General features: G+C 38.7%; 1 protein-coding gene across 1 annotated transcript in view; it reads left to right on the top strand.

Moving 5' to 3' along the window:
- Window positions 1–16,210, top strand: part of NAA25 (N-alpha-acetyltransferase 25, NatB auxiliary subunit) — a 63,869-nt gene extending 47,659 nt beyond the window's left edge. Inside the window, exons 17-21 of the mRNA XM_017847216.1 lie at window positions 403–468; window positions 2,218–2,315; window positions 3,453–3,563; window positions 9,432–9,578; window positions 13,432–16,210. Coding sequence (XP_017702705.1) covers window positions 403–468; window positions 2,218–2,315; window positions 3,453–3,563; window positions 9,432–9,578; window positions 13,432–13,554 — 545 coding nt within the window. The 3' untranslated portion in view covers window positions 13,555–16,210. The remainder of the gene's footprint in view (window positions 1–402; window positions 469–2,217; window positions 2,316–3,452; window positions 3,564–9,431; window positions 9,579–13,431) is intronic.
- Window positions 16,211–16,792: the final 582 nt, after the last annotated feature.

The following is a 16,792-nucleotide window of genomic DNA, read 5'->3' on the forward strand; positions in this document are numbered from 1 at the left end:
GAAAAGAAGCACTAAACTTTGTAGAGAAGAGATTTTTTTTGTAGGCTCTCAACCCATGAAAATCACAAATACTCTATAGACTTTTCCTTTTATTTATCTGTTTTTTTAAATCATAAGGTTAGTAGATCCTATCATTTAGAGTGTTTGAAGCACATAGATTTTAAGCCCTGTTAAGGAATTTTAGGTAGTACCTTTGGCAGAAAGGTAATTAGTGCCTTTCCTTTTATTCTTCCTTTTCCTTTCATTATCTTTTTCTCTTTGTCTCAAAATAATGAAAAATGCATAAGGGTCTATAGAGAAAAGAAAATGTCCTTGTCCATGAACTTCTTGCAGGTATTTATCTTGCTTCTTTATCTTACTAAAATGGAATTGAAAGTTTTCATTTTTTGTTTTCAATTTTAGAGGATACAATGGAGATCCAGGAACGAATAGAAAATAGTTTTAAGTCTTTACTAGACCAGTTAAAAGGTAAGTTTTCCTACTGTAGATTCCTGTATTTGTATCTGGTTGTATGGCAATAGCTTGGAAGTTCTTTCCCCTATTCCCAAACCCAATCACCCAGAGATAAGTAAGTAGTGTTAACACTTTGGAGTCAATACTCGTAGATGCCACCTAAGCACTTATATGTGTGTGAATGAAAATGCAGATAAAAAATAATTTTTAAACATAGAAAATGGTGTAATACATGCTTTTTTGACTTTAATTTTTTTTTGTTATTTTGGATACCTTTCCATGTTAGTTATATATACTCCATTTATTTTCAAGACTGCATAATATTCTATAGTATTGTATTAACATTTTTTATGTTCTCCCCAATTGGTGACATCTTATGTATATGAGTTATTTCTTCTACCAATGCTGAAATGAATATCTTGAGACAAATTGTTAGGGTATTATTTGAGTCCTTCCTTGGGATTAAATTCCCAAGAATTTAATAGAATTATTAAATTGTTAAATTCCCAGTAATTTAATAGAATTGTTAAAGGGCACATATATGCATCTTATATCTATAAGAGTCTTTCTGGCCGGGCGTGGTGCCTCACGCCTGTAATCCTAGCACTTTGGGAGGCTAAGGCGGGCGGATCACAAGGTCAGGAGATCGAGACCATCCTGGTGAACACGGTGAAAACCCGTCTCTACTAAAAATACAAAAACATTAGCCGGGCGTGGTGTAGTCCCAGCTACTCAGGAGGCTGAGGCAGGAAAATGGCGTGAACCCAGGAGGTGGAGCTTGCAGTAAGCCGAGATAGTGCCACTGCACTGCAGCCTAGGTGACAGAGTGAGACTGCGTCTCAAAAAAAATAAAGGAGTCTTTCTTTTTAGGACCCTAAATGATTTTTTTTTTTTTTTTTAAAGAGGTGAGATCTTGTTATGTTGCCCAGGATGGACTCTTAACTCCTGGACTGAAGCAGTCGTTCTGCCTTAGCCTCCTGAGTTGCTGGGACTACTGGTGTGCACCACCGAGCCTATCTTGGTCTTATATTGTATTGCCCAGATGAAGAATGTCTGAAAACTTAATGATTAAGATTGATAATAAAATTTATTATCTGTTATGAAGATGCATTTCTACAATGTACCTTTTTGGTTTTTCAGTTCATAATGGCACAAGTCCTCTGAATCATTCACTTAGAGTCTTAGTCTTATTGTGCTCATGATCTGTCTGAAAAGGCTTCGCTGGTGTTTAGACTGTAGAATATATAATTTTTAAGGCTACCTTTTATATTTTGAAGACTATAGAGCAATAGCATGGCTTTTTAAAGAACTTAAAATGGATAGTCTGTCCTTTGGAGTTTGGTTCATTATGGAAAAGGAAAAAAAATTGCTTTCTAAATTAAGTTTTTATTTGCTTATTCTTTATTTGTGTGTTGTGTTCCTTAAAATAGCATTGAAATAAAAGTTTGTAATCCCAGCACTTTGAGAGGCCGAGACGGGTGGATCACGAGGTCAGGAGATCGAGACCATCCTGGCTAACACGGTGAAACCCTGTCTCTACTAAAATACAAAAAAATTAGCCGGGCGAGGTGGCGGGCGCCTGTGGTCCCAGCTACTCAGGAGGCTGAGGCGGGAGAATGGCGTGAACCCGGGAGGCGGAGGTTGCAGTGAGCTGAGATCCGGCCACTGCACTCCAGCCTGGGCGACACAGCAAGACTCCGTCTCAAAAAAAAAAAAAAAAAAGAAATAAAAGCTGAATAAAACTAAACTGTTTTTTGTTTTCAGATGTCTTCAGTAAATGTAAAGGTGACCTCTTAGAAGTTAAAGACGGTAACTTGAAAACACATCCTACTCTTTTAGAAAATCTAGTTTTCTTTGTTGAGGTAAGTTTTTGTTCTCTCCCTACAAGACATTGTTGTTCTTAATGGTCTACAGGATTCATTTTTCAGCAGTGAACAGGTAATAGGCACCTTATACCTGCAACTTAACCCTCCATCCCTGTTTTTGTTAATTGAAAAGCAAATTTAAATCATTTTCTAAACCAATTCCTTCCAAGAATTCTAAGATGATTTCATTCCTAATACTTAGGTAAAACTTCTTGAAATTTGCTATACTCATCTCTAAACTTCTCCAGATTCACCCCAAATCTAGCTGTTTTCGTTCTCCTTTCTGACTCACTCTTTATTATGTAGTTTAATTCTTCCAGCTTCTTTTATTTGTTGTCATTTATTAATTGCTGAGATATGCATTATGACAGCATCCAACAACTGATACAGCAAAACTCCCTCTTCTTTTTTTGCCAGAGAGAAAAGAAGGAGGATTGCAAACACTCATAATCTATTATCTTTTATTCCTGTCACATATTTGTTAACCGTTCTCCTCTTACTGCTCTGTATGGGGAGTGTACATTGTTCTGGTGATTGGCAAATTGTAAGTGCCTAAGAGATTTTTATTAAATGAATAATAAGCGGACATATATGTACATGCACACATTGTAGTATAGATGAAGACATATAAACAGCTAATTTGATATAATGCAGGATATGTGCTGATCAACTGGGTAGATTTCTCCATACATATGTAAGTTAAGATTTGCAGGTAGGATGGTATCTTACCTGCTTGGAGAGATGTGAGGGGAGAGGCATATTGTAAAGAACCTTTGGATTCCATGCCTAGGAATTTGGACTCTTCCCTGAGTGAAAAGGATGTTAATCAGTTCCCACTTCTCCAGGGAAGTGACAGAAAATTGGAGTGAAGTGGAGGATGGATTTTGAGCTAGGAGAGCCATAAGAAAGGCTGAAGAGTTAGGTCATTGTAGTATTCTGAGCAGGAGATGATGAAGGCTTGGATCAGTAGATCAGTAGAGTGATTGCAGAAACTAGAGTGGAAATTCACTTGAGAAATTGAAGGGATTTACATAGAAGAATTGCGTTAGAATTTGTTGAATCCATTGCCTCTAATTTCCTGATAGATATTTTTAGTGTAATCCTTATTGGTGAATTTGCAATTTTTCCTTTCAGACTATTTCTGTTATCCTTTGGGTATCCAGTTACTGTGAGAGTGTCCTGCGACCATACAAACTAAATTTACAGAAAAAGAAAAGGAAGAAAAAAGAAACCAGCATCATCATGGTAATAACAGTAACACAAGTGATATACAAGTAACAGTCTGACCACATGCTACTTTTTCTTCTCACTAATTTCCTCCATGTTGAGTCCTTAGGATCCTATATGCCAAGCTTCTCCAACCCGCGGCTTTGAATGCATCCCAAACCCGTAAACTTTCTTAAAACGTTTTGAGATTTTTTTAGTTTATTATTATTTTTTTAAGCTCATCAGCTATTGTTAGTGTTTTGGTTTGAGATGGAGTCTTACTCTGTTGCCCAGGCTGGAGTTCAGTGGCACTATCTTGGCTCACTGCAACCTCTGCCTCCTGGGTTCGAGCGATTCTCCTGCCTCAGCTTCCCGAGTAGCTGGGATTACAGGCGCCCGCCACCACACCTGGCTAATTTTTGTATTTTAGTAGAGATGGAATTTCTCCCTGTTGGCCAGGCTAGTCTCGAGCTCCTGACCTTAGGTGATCTGCCCACCTCGGCCTCCCAAAGCGCTGAGATTACAGGTGTGAGCCACTGCGCCTGTCCAACATTAGTGTATTTTATGTGTGGCCCAAGATAGTTCTTCCAGTGTGGCCCAGGGAAGCCAAAAGATTGGACATCCGTGCATATGCATTGTTTTTCTCCCCTAACCTTAAAAAAAATTTAAATTACACACCTACAGAAAAGTTGAAAGATTAATATGACACCCATAAAGATCTTTACCTAGATTATCAACTTTTAACCATTTATCACATTTGCTTTATCTCATTTGTTGAACCATGTAAAAGGAAAGTACAGACTTGTGACATGTAGCACATCAGGATAGAACAAGGACAGGTCTCTGCAAAACCATAATACTCAAGAAAATTTCCAACTCAAGAAACTTAGCATTGATACAATAATATTATCTAATAAAGTCCATATTCAGGCCGGGTGCGGTGGCTCACGCCTGTAATCCCAGCACTTTGGGAGGCCGAGACAGGCAGATCACTTGAGGTCAGGAGTTCAAGATCAGCCTGACCAACATGGTCAAACCCCATCTCTACTAAAAGTACAAAAATTAGTCGGGCATGGTGGTGAGTGCCTGTAATCCCAGCTACTTGGGAGACTGAGGTACAAGAATTCCTTGAACCCAGGAGGCAGAGGTTGCAGCGAGCCAGGATAGTGCCATTGCACTCCAGTCTAGACGACAGAGCGAGACTCTGTCTGAAAAAAAAAAACAAAAATCAGTATTCAAAGTTTTCCACTTATTCCAGTTATGTCTTTTATATCCTTTTCCAGAATACTAGAATGCCGTCAGGGATCTGACATGACCTTTAGTTGTCATGTCTGTTTACCCTTCTTTAATCTAGAACGCTTCCTTAACCTTTTGCTTTTTTTTTTTATTGTTGAAGACACTCGCTAGCTTTTTGGTAGAATGTCCCACAATCTGGATTTAGATAATTGCTAAATGTAAGCTGATTGCTTATATTGAAGTTAAATATAGACATGTTGTCCGTTTTAGTGAGTTAAATCAGGAGTCACTAATGTTGTGTCCCATTATTAAATAATGAAATCTGAAATCACCAATAATGGGACAGTAATGTGATTCATGTTGTTGTGTCCCGTTATTGGTGATTTCAGATTTCATTATATGATTAAGGACATATCTACCAGATTTCTTCATTATAAAGGTGCCTTTTTCTCTATGTAATAAGTAAGGTATGGGATAATGCTTGAGTCTTTGAAAATCCTATTTCCCAATGGCCCTTCACCCACTGGTTTTAGCATCCATTCTTAGTTCAGTGCCTGAATTAGTTATTACGTTGATGTGTCCCAAATGATGATTTTTAAAAATTCTGTATTTTATCATTTATCAGCTGCTGTTATTTTGTAAAATAAGAGATGTCCCAACCCCTTCATGTGTATTTGAATATATTCCAATTTGAATATATATATATTTTTAAATGTCACTATTTGAGTATCACCATGGACTCTTTAAAAAAATTCACGGCCGGGCGCGGTGGCTCAAGCCTGTAATCCCAGCACTTTGGGAGGCCGAGGCGGGCGGATCACAAGGTCAGGAGGTCAAGACCATCCTGGCTAACACAGTGAAACCCCGTCTCCACTTAAAAAATACAAAAAATTAGCCGGGCGAGATGGCGGGCGCCTGTAGTCCCAGCTACTCGGGAGGCTGAGGCAGGAGAATGGCGTGGACCCAGGAGGCGGAGCTTGCAGTGAGCTGAGATCCGGCCACTGCACTCCAGCCTGGGCGACAGAGCGAGACTCCGTCTCAAAATAAATAAATAAATAAATAAAAATAAAAAAATTCACTTTATTATAACCCATTATCATCATTTTTGTTTGGATGCTCAAATTGTGCCAAATTTGTTTAGCTCCTTTAATCTAGTTTCTGTCCTTTAACATGTCCTCATCAGTTTTGGGGCCCTTTCTGGAACAGCATAAATGCTCCACATACTTGGTATTTTCTCACTGAACTGAAATCAGACATTTTTTCAAGAGCACTGGTTCCTTTATGGGCAATGAATTTCAAAACCAAGATCTAGGTGTTAGTGTGCTCATTGCTATTGGGGTTTCATTGCTTCTAGTTTATTTCTGTGATGAGACCTTAGGTGGTGTTTTTATGCACGTGCGTACACACACACACACACATGCACACACACAGTTTTACATAATTTTTTTTTTTTGAGATGGAGTCTTGTTCTGTTGCCCGGGCTGGAGTGCAATGGCCTGATCACTGCAACCTCCACTTTCCGGGTTCAAGTGCCTCAGCCTCCTGAGTAGCTGGGATTACAGGCACGTGCCACTTTCCCAGTTAATATTTGTATTTTTAGTAGAGATGGGGTTTCACTATGTTGCCCAGGCTGGTCTTGAACTCCTGACCTCAGGTGATCCACCTGCCTTGGCCTCTCAAAGTGCTGGGATTATAGGCATGAGCCACCATGCCCGGCCTACAAAAAGAGTTTTTAGTGATACTTTTAAGCCAGCATTTTAGTGATACTTTCAGTTTCAAGAGTTCTTTCCACTCTTTCCCTCATTCCCTTTTTGTAGCTTCCTTTTCTCAGAGTGAGAACCCTGCATCCAAATATCATCAATATATTTATTTGTTGTTTCACAATAAATACTAAATAGTTTTGGGAATTCATACATCAGTTCCACTACTAGTTCCAGTAAACTCATTAAAGTTCAAATGTTCTGCAATTCTTTTTGTCCTTAGAATATGTTCCAGTGAGTGTAGATAGTTAAGATACTTTGTAAAAACACTGGAATTAAAATTGAGATTACTTTTATTAATATGATATAAAGTTTATTTCCAGTTGTATTCAGTTTAAGGGTTCCCCTATCTTTATTGATTTAATTTTGAATGTGAAAACAGTAACATAATTTTTTTCCATTTCACAGGAAAATAATTTAGTGCTCATTACAGCTCATGATGTGCTGTTTTATTAAAGTTTGAGTTTATGTTGGATTTTTGTTCACTATAGCATTATAATAATCATTATCATTTGAAAATGTTGGTTGGGTGCTGTGGTTCACACCTATAATCCCAGCACTTGGGGAGGCCAAGGTAGGGAGATTGCTTGAGCCCAGGAGTTTTGAGACCAGTCTGGGCAGCATAATGAGACCCCGTCTAAACAAAAAAAATTTTTTTAATTAGGTGGGCATGGTGGCACATGCTCATAGTCAGTCTTAGCTACTCAGGAGGCTGAGGCAGGAGGATCACTAGAGCCTGGGAAATTGAGGCTGCTATGAGCTGTGATCGCACCACTGCACAAGGCTGGATGACAAAGCAAGACACTGTCTCAAAAAAAAAAAAAGAAAAGAAAAGAAAGTTGATGTTTCAGTTGTAAATTGACTTTCTGAACAATTCAGTTAAATCCAGGAGTTCCTTAGAGTGGATGCGCTGCTGAGTGTTGCTATTCATTCAAAAACAAAGGATATTTAGATATGAATGAAGGCGCTTCGAAACTTTACTGTATTCACGAGAATTAAACAACAAGAACAGAGACAAAGATAATTTAACTGATCAAGAGTACAAAGTTACAGGCTGGGCACTGGTAATCCCATGCTTGTAATCCCAACACTTAAGGAGGCAGAGGCGAGAGAATAGCTTGAGCTCAGGAGTTCAAGACCAGGCTGGGCAACATAGCAACACCTCGTTCTCAACAAAAAGGAAAAAAAAAAAGAGGGCAAAGTTTGAAAGTATAGGTCAGACTGGCTTTGTTGCTCTCCTTCTAATGAAAGCTTACAATCCTAGAACATGTCAGATAGCTTTTTGGGAATTGCCTTTTGTTGCGTTTTTTTGTTGTTTTTCTGGTTTCTAAAAGTGAGAATGGTTTTTCTGATATCAGAGTAACCCATAAAGGTGTGAATAAAGTGAAGATCATTCATATACCCACCAGTCAGTAATACCCACTGCGAAAATTTTCGTGGTAAACAAACCTGCTATCCAGAAGGTTCTGTAACTTGCCTTTTTGTTTTCATATAACAGGGTATCTTGGACATCTTTTCATGTTAGTAAATATAGATACATCTCATTACTTTTAATGGTTATATATTGTCCTGTTATATTAATATGCTATAATTTATATTGATGAATTGTTGGTTCTAATTTTTTGACTATTATAAATATGCTGCTATTGAGATACAGACAGAGCCACAAAGATACATTTATAATATAATTTTTCTTTTTTGAGACAGAATCTCGCTCTGTCGCCCAGACTGGAGTCCAATGGTGTGGTCTTGGCTCACTGCAACTTCCACCTCCCAGGTTCAAGTGATTCTCTTGCCTCAGCCTCAGGAGTAAGCTGGGATTGCAGGCGCCTGCCACCATACCCAGCTAGCTTTTGTATTTTTAGTAGAGATAGGGTTTTACCATGTTGGCCAGGCTGGTCTCGAACTCCTGACCTCAGGTGATCCGCCCGCCTTAGCCTCCCAAAGTGCTGGGATTACAGGCATGAACCACTGTGCCTGGCCATATTTTTAGTAGAGATGGCGTTTCACTATGTTGGCCAGTCTGGTCTTGAACTCCTGACCTCAAGTGATCCACCCACCTCAGCCTCCCAAAGTGCTGGCATTACAGGCGTGAGCCACCACACCTGGCATATAATATAGTTTCTTTAGGATAGCTCTTAGATCTGAAATTAACTGTATATACATTTGTACTAATCCCCAACAGTGCTGAATGTGTCTGTATCCTTAACCATCTGGTAGGTGAATATTGGTATCTCCTTTTCTAATACTGATTTTAAATTTTGTTGATATTGAACTGTCCAAGAATACTTCTTGAGTGATAAGCTAGCCTTATTGATGGATTGGCTAGGTTTTTTAGTTGTATCACATGTTTCTTGGATTTCTTTGATATGTTTTCTATTCTTTGTCCAAGTTTCTTATTGTAGTAGTAATATTTTTCCTATTTATATGTGTTGAGCTACTGGGTTCTTAACATAATAATGTTACTAATCCCCTGTCATAGGTGATGCATTTTTTTTTCAGTTTGCTATTTGTCTTTTAACTTGAGTGATTTTTTTTTGTCAATGTAGTAATATTTTAAAACAAGGATAATCTTTTAATGGTTTTAGCTTACTCTGATGTTTAGAAAGGTTTTTTCATCGGCATTGTCATGATTGCAGAAGTTGTTACCTAATTTTCTTCCAGTGCTTTGATGGATTTTTTCATTTAAGTATTTAAGTATTTAATCTATCTGAAATTTATTTTAATATACTGTGTGTTATTTTGTATCTCCCAATGTCTAGCTGGTTATTTTAGTACCATTCATTCACTCGAAACCACTGGTTTGAAATGCCACTATTTAAATTCCCTCGTATCTTTCAGTAGCTTTTGTGATGTAGATATGGGTAATATGTTTGATAATGTTTCAACTCTTTTTTAATCTTTTTCCCAGCCACCTGTCTTTACCAGTTTCCAAGACTATGTTACTGGGCTCCAGATTTTAATTTCCAATGTTGTGGATCATATTAAAGGGCTTGAAACACATCTAATTGCACTTAAACTTGAAGAACTTATTTTAGAAGACACTTCTCTCTCACTGGTAAGAGATTGTAGGCAATCAACAATGTTTTCTACACAACACACACACAGACACACACACTCTCTCTCTCTCATCTTTATCACAAGGATAAGTTAAAGTTCAGTTTATCATTTCCCTCTTTATAAGACTTATGACTAGAAGGTGCTTGGCAGTAGTTTCCTGCTGTGTTGGTGGTGGTAGGTTTTTTCCCCTCTTCATTTTTTCCCATACCTCCTCCTTTCTATACATTTTTGGGGTTGTTCTTTTACTATGAAAACTAATGCCAGCATTTTGAGGAACCAGCCATATTTTGAAATCCAGGGACAATCTTGTTGAGTAGAATTTACCTGCTGCTGAGTTAGCTGTCTTCCTTGCCACCCAGTTATCACCTAAGAAAGGAGAAATGCTGGACATCAGAGGTAATTATGTCAGTAATAATTAGGCTAGAGCAAGCCCACCAAAAAGGGAATGAAACCAAGTATGGAATCAAACGTACCACCATCAAATGTCTTCTGATATTATTTTAGGTCTTTTCAAATTCTAGTAGTTAGCAAAATCTTCATAAAGCCTTTTGCCTTAAAATAACAATTCTTTTTTGTAAATGTTAATTCATCGGCCTGGAGTAGGTTTAGGATTTTGATAGGGGCCAGAAGGACAGTGGTGGAGTCATCTGTTTCTAGTCTGTTGCTCCAGGCTGATTTTTAAATTTTTGTTGATATTGAAACTGATACTAAGAAAATGCTTCCCTCCAGGAGTTTGTCTGAGCTAAACTGCTGAGCTAAACTGCTGATGAGGGAATTCATCCAGTAACCTGAGGGCAGCCATCATCATAGCCCCAGACCTTCATAGGAAAGGGAATGAATAGAATTTTCCTTCTTAGCACACCAGCCTTAAGAGATTGTAAGCCCCTCTTTTTTAAAGCTTAAAAACGTTAGACTTTGAACAAGGTGTTTACTGTGGGAAAGAGCTCAGAGCAGTTCATATTACCAAAGATTGATTTAAAAAAGCAGACATGGGTTGGGCGCGGTGGCTCATGCCTATAATCCCAGCACTTTGGGAGGCTTAGGCAGGCGGATCATGAGGTCAGGTGAAACCCTGTCTCTACTAAAAAAATACAAAAAAATTAGCTGGGCGTGGTGGTGGGCGCCTCTAGTCCCAGCTACTCGGGAGGCTGAGGCAGGGGAATGGCATGAACCCCAGAGGCGGAGCTTGCAGTGAGCTGAGATCGCGCCACTGCACTCCAGTCTGGGTGACAGAGTGAGACTCCATCCCCCCACCGCCCCCAAAAAAAGCAGACATGTTCATATTGAACTGGATGAGTGAAAAAAATCACTCCTTTCAAAATGAACATGTCTGCTTTCTTTAATCAAGAGTGGGGACATTTGAGAAAGATTAATTGGTTTTCACCAGGTAGAAAGAAATGTAGGAAAAGGATCCCAAGCTGAAGGAGGCACAGATAAAAGCACAGGGGCAGGAAAGTGAATTCTGTGGTGCAGTGTGACACAGTTGGCAGGGCCAGAGCTTATGGTGTACGGGAAGGATACCATAGATATACTGTTAGATATGAAGGTGACAGGCACAATAGCCCTGTTTTGACTATCAAGTGGTTGTTTATGTTAAAAGATCTTTCTGCATCCTGAAATGATGAGCAAGAGTTATTTTCAGAGTTCTAGAGATTATCCTTAACTTGGCCATGCTCTACATTTTTCAAGCCCTAGCTTCTGTTCTTGTCTTTTGACCTTGGGAAAGTTATTTAACCTCTCTAGGCTTCAATCTCTTTACCTGTAAATGGGAATGATAATAATGCCTACTTCATAGGATTATAGCAAGGATTAAACAAAGCAGTAATCGGCCTTATATTGCCTGCTAGCAGTACCAAATACCTGATGCATATGGTGCTGGCTACTTGTCTTTTAAAGGTAAAAATCTCTTCAATTCAGTTTCCATTAGGCTCCTCTGCTTTCTTTCCTCCCTTTCTTTCTAAACTTGAAACACTGTGAATAAGGCCTCTGGACTATGACCTCTAGTCCTGATTCCCTTTCTTCCTTCCTATGGGGTATCCCAGTGAAACTGGTTGTGTGTTAGGACCTTTTTTTGTGTATTTATATTCATAGAGAAAATATACAGTATTTTATTATTTTGTACTTTAAAAAATGTAAATTCGGCCAGGTGTAGTGGCTCATGCCTGTAATCCCAGCACTTTGGGAGGCCCAAGGCTGGAGGATTATTTGAGCTCAGGAGTTCAAGACCAGCTTGGGCAACTTAGTGAGTTCTGCCTCTTGAAAAAAAAAGTTTTTTAAAATCAGTTTTATATTCAAGAGATCTGTTCAAACTAATGCCTATGGATCAATCTTGTTCATTAAACAGCTACAGAATATAAATGTACCACTGCTGCTGGATATTTTAGGTTCTTTATATTTGCTTTTACATATGTTACCGAGTGAAATGTGCACACCCTTCTATGCACATTTGTATTTCTAAGGAAAATTAGACCTGAAGTACTAGTATTGTTGGGTCAGAAAGTATGTTCCCTGTTTCTTCTACAGTTCTGGGCTCTGCAGCACTCAACTTCATGTAAACCTAATCAGTCTTCAGCCAGCCTCCTTTCTCTGTGAGAACTCACTCCTTCCCCTTTGTTTTTTGTGATCTCCCCAAACATTTGTCAGCCAATAATAACTCATATTGAAGAATATATATTTAGTCTCTTGAACTCAGGGGCTTTGTCAATATGGAGGGAGTTTTTTTTTTTTTTTTTTTTTTTTTTTTTTTGAGACGGAGTCTCGCTCTGTCACCCAGGCTGGAGTGCTGTGGCCGGATCTCGGCTCACTGCAAGCTCCGCCTCCTGGGTTCACGCCATTCTCCTGCCTCAGCCTCCCGGGTAGCTGGGACTACAGGCGCCGCCACGTCGCCCGGCTAGTTTTTTGTAGTTTTTTTAGTAGAGACGGAGTTTCACCATGTTAGCCAGGATGGTCTCGATCTCCTGACTCGTGATCAGCCCGTCTCGGCCTCCCAAAGTGCTGGGATTACAGGCTTGAGCCACCGCGCCCGGCCGGGAGATTTGTTAATATTGTAACTGGAAATGATGGAGTTGGTAAAGTTGAGGCCATTATTAAAAGTGGCTGTGATGATGTACAAATTAGTAATAAATTTCTACTTTTTTCTGATGAAAACAATCAGAAATCTCAAATTTTCCACTTTGTACAGCTTATAACAAAATAGTAGGGATTTTATGTCCAAACTAGTCATAATTTTCTGTTTTATTGATTAAAAGTAGTAATCAGAAAACTCAGTTTTCGTCTTTTGTTTTTTTTTTTTTTTTGAGACAGCTTCACTCTGTCGCCCAGGCTGGTGTGTAGTGGCATGATCTCAGCTCACTAATACCTCTACCTCTCGAGTTCAAGCAATTCTTGTGCCTCAGCTTTCCGAGTAGCTGGGATTACAGGTGTGTGCCACCATGCCTGGCTAATTTTTGTATTTTTAGTAGAGATGGGGTTTCACCATGTTGACCAGGCCGATTTCAGACTCCTGGGCTCAAGTGATCCACCTGCCTGGGCCTCCCAAAGTGTTGGGATTACAAGAGTGAGCCACTATGCCTGGCCCAGTTTTTCTACCTTATATAATTTACAACAAAGGGTACTTGAGAGTAATGATGCTAAAGCAATAGGGTTTCCATGAAGAATCACATGGAAAAATACCCATTTGTGATGGCCTTTTGCCTTCTTTGCATTTTATGCAATTGAAAATGACCCACTGTGTTCTGATGGAGCTTGCGATGAGACCAAAGGTAATGGCAGCTTTAACTTTTATCTGAGAAGTAGAATCTGGGGGGATGGTTTTTAAACAAGATTAATTATTCCTGTCTCCTCCTTTATAGGAAGAGAGAAAATTTTCAAAGACTGTGCAAGGGAAGGTGCAGAGCAGTTATCTGCACTCACTTCTGGAAATGGGGGAGCTGCTGAAAAAAAGACTTGAGACCACAAAGAAACTAAAAATTTAAGAAAGTATCAACCACGGGCACTGATGACTCTGCAACAGAAAATGACACCATCTTCCCAGGCAAAAGCAACATCTGGTTGACCATGATTTTAATCCAGAACTTCCTCATAAAATGCATGAAGGACTTTGATCGTGAATTTTTTTAGGTGTTAAATATATACAACTGATTAAATTATTGTATATAAACCAGAAGCAGGACCCTCATCTGGGTTTGACCACTTTTTATACATGTTCATATGCATATGGCAGCAACAAGAGAACCCTACTTTTCTTCTTCCCATCACCAGAAACATCTTTTCAGGAAAGCGGGGGGTCTATAAAAACAGCAATAGAAATTAAGCATAAAGCATCAACCTCGGAGCAACTGAGTAGCCCTTCCATTATAAATAACCATGAGAGTATTTGGTCTGGTCCTTGAGCCACAAGTCATGGAAAGGAGACCATGCCTGCGAACAGGCCCCCTTTCCACAGCAGTAAGTTTGTTTTGAGGTTTGCTCAGCTACTTGGCTCCCACAGAACCCAAGGCAGTTACACAAAGGACCTTAGATGAGATCTGGCATATGCACCCGTCATAGAAGGGCACCACTTGGATGACCACAGGCACTCACTTTTTGGCTTAGTTTTTGTCTGATAGTTAAGACATCCCCATCCTAGCTTCTGTGAGAGTTAAAATCTCAGGTAGGAAGGCAAGGAAGGCTCTGTTAATTTATAGCTGTTTAGAGGGGAAAGCAGTGCAGACCACTTATTAAGCCCGCTGAGGACTAGCTTTCTGTCTTTCATACATTTGGGAAAGATGAGAATGACTGTTTCAAAGAAGAGAGGTGTACATAATTTATGCAGGCAAGTCTGATACTTATTTCATTGGTTTTGTGAATCATATATATGATGAAAATTAAGATTTAATACTTTAAGTGGGGGGTTTGGGAAGGAAGGAATGTAATATTATGGATTTAACCTTAGGCTTTTAAGTTTTTGGCTGGCAAAAGAAATGTTATTCAGTGGGTTTGAGGTTTGAACTACTTTCTTCAAACTTAGGAGAATTGTAACAGGATGGTGTTTACTTTGTTCGCCTGGATGTCCCCAAGACTATAGCTTCTTCTATCAGAGGTTGGTCTGATAGAAGAGGTAAAAATTGCTCTTGAAAATGTCATACAATTTATACAGTTTCTTTGATAATATTTTTCTGCTTGAATCCCTGCTTCTGTTTTTGGTCTGTTACCTAAATATAGTTAAAGTTTAATTCTGTAAGAGCAAAGAAATGAATTTGATGAGGAAATTAAGCATCCAATGGAGGATTGGTCTTGAAGACCTTAAAGGTGCTTTCCAACCTGCACTGCTCCAGTGAAGTGTGATACTTTTTTCTTTTAAAAGCAATCAAGACAGCTGGGAATATCTGTGTATTCATAGTAATTGCATTTTGTCCCTTCATTTTGGCTTTCTTAGATTCATAATTTGATATAGTGCTTAAACTTCCAAGGAAAATTTAAACAGTTACTGCATTACCTGTTCAAAATAAGGCTTGTTGGAAATCCTAGTCCATCAAGTAATTTCAAAAATTTATTTTTGATATGAGTAGCCACAGCTGTCATATACCCCATCCCAAAAGGAAGAACTGTCTTAAACAAGATGAATGGAAAAGTCTGGTTAATTCTGAATTTCATGTAATGACAACATATTGTTTCATAAAACTATGGCCTGTTTAAGATGGAACTTTGCGTGTGTCTGCTGGGGAGGGTGGGGTACGTGTGTATGGCATGTGTTCTTGAAATGATGTCTCTCTGAATATCCAAACAAGTACTGTACTGTAGAAATGCTCTTTGAAAAAGTCTGTCAACTGACCATGATCAATCTAGCATATATATATATGTTCAGTGGGCTGGCCTTGGTCCTCAGGGACAGTGTGTGACTCTAGTGGTCTTCCTAACCAGTCTCTTGCCTGAAGATATCTGGGACCTCTACTGGCTTTAATGACGAATAATGTTATGTTGAGGTTATGCTTCCTTTGTTATTTGCTGATTTTCCTACTAAATGTAGCATTTCAATTAGATCCAGCTTTCACATTTTGAGATAATTGTAAAAAGAATGAAATTATGCAGAAATGGCCAATATCTCTTATCAATCTGTTCTTTTGGAAACCCTCATGCACTATAAATTGTGTACAGTTAAAATATATATATACATATATATATTCTTACATGAGTAAAAAGCACCCTCTCCCAGCAATCGTATGTCACTGGTATTTGAAGAGAATTCCCAAATAACTCATTGCTGCTGCTGCTGTTTTTGATTTGTATGGGGTTTTTTGTTTTGTTTGTTTTGTGTGGTAAATTGATATTTAAAAAAGGAAAGGAGAAAAGTCACGACTACTGTTTACAGACTGAAAATTATTGCTTTTTATACTACTGAGATACTAAGTTAAGACTCTCCAAAGCAAACATTTGGTTTAAATCATTTATCTGATGTGGATAAAAGGTAGAGAAACTTGTAGTGTTCTCCACATAACGGAAAATGTAAAAATGCCTAGTTGTGTTGCCCATCAATTTTGTATATTTTCATAATTTCAATTGTTCAAAATTGCATTATATTTTGCAATCACTATGTTCAATCTGGATTTGTCTTTCATTTTAACTTTTAATATAAAAAGGGGTTTCAATGTATCTACAGGCTTGTTATTGAAACTTCCTACTTACTTGATGTGATTTATTAATATGGGAAGTATATATTCTTCCTTCTTAAGTAAGTGAAGCATAGCAAATCTACTTTAAACTGGATGGGTTAATTTATATAAACATTTTCATTTTAAGTTGGCATTTCTGCCTGGTTCCTTTTTGTTCAGATTCTTAGAAGCCACAACCTTCTAAATGGTGTAATTCATCTCAATTGTGAATTTAGTGCTATATCCCAGCATATTTTTAGTATTTGAGAATGTAGAATTTTTATTTGAAGTCAACTAGTCCTTTTGGTTCAAAATTTAGTACCTTCTGCCGGGCACGGTGGCTCAAGCCTGTAATCCCAGCACTTTGGGAGGCCGAGACGGGCGGATCACGAGGTCAGGAGATCGTGATCCTGATATGGCTAACACAGTGAAACCCCGTCTCTACTAAAAAATACAAAAAACTAGCCGGGCGAGGTGGCAGGCGCCTGTAGTCCCAGCTACTTGGGAGGCTGAGGCAGGAGAATGGCGTAAACCCGGGAGGCGGAGCTTGCAGTGAGCCGAGATCCGGCCACAGCACTCCAGC

This window comes from Rhinopithecus bieti, unplaced genomic scaffold (assembly GCF_001698545.2).
Source record: "Rhinopithecus bieti isolate Rb0 unplaced genomic scaffold, ASM169854v2 scaffold_947, whole genome shotgun sequence".
NCBI lineage: Eukaryota > Metazoa > Chordata > Mammalia > Primates > Cercopithecidae > Rhinopithecus > Rhinopithecus bieti.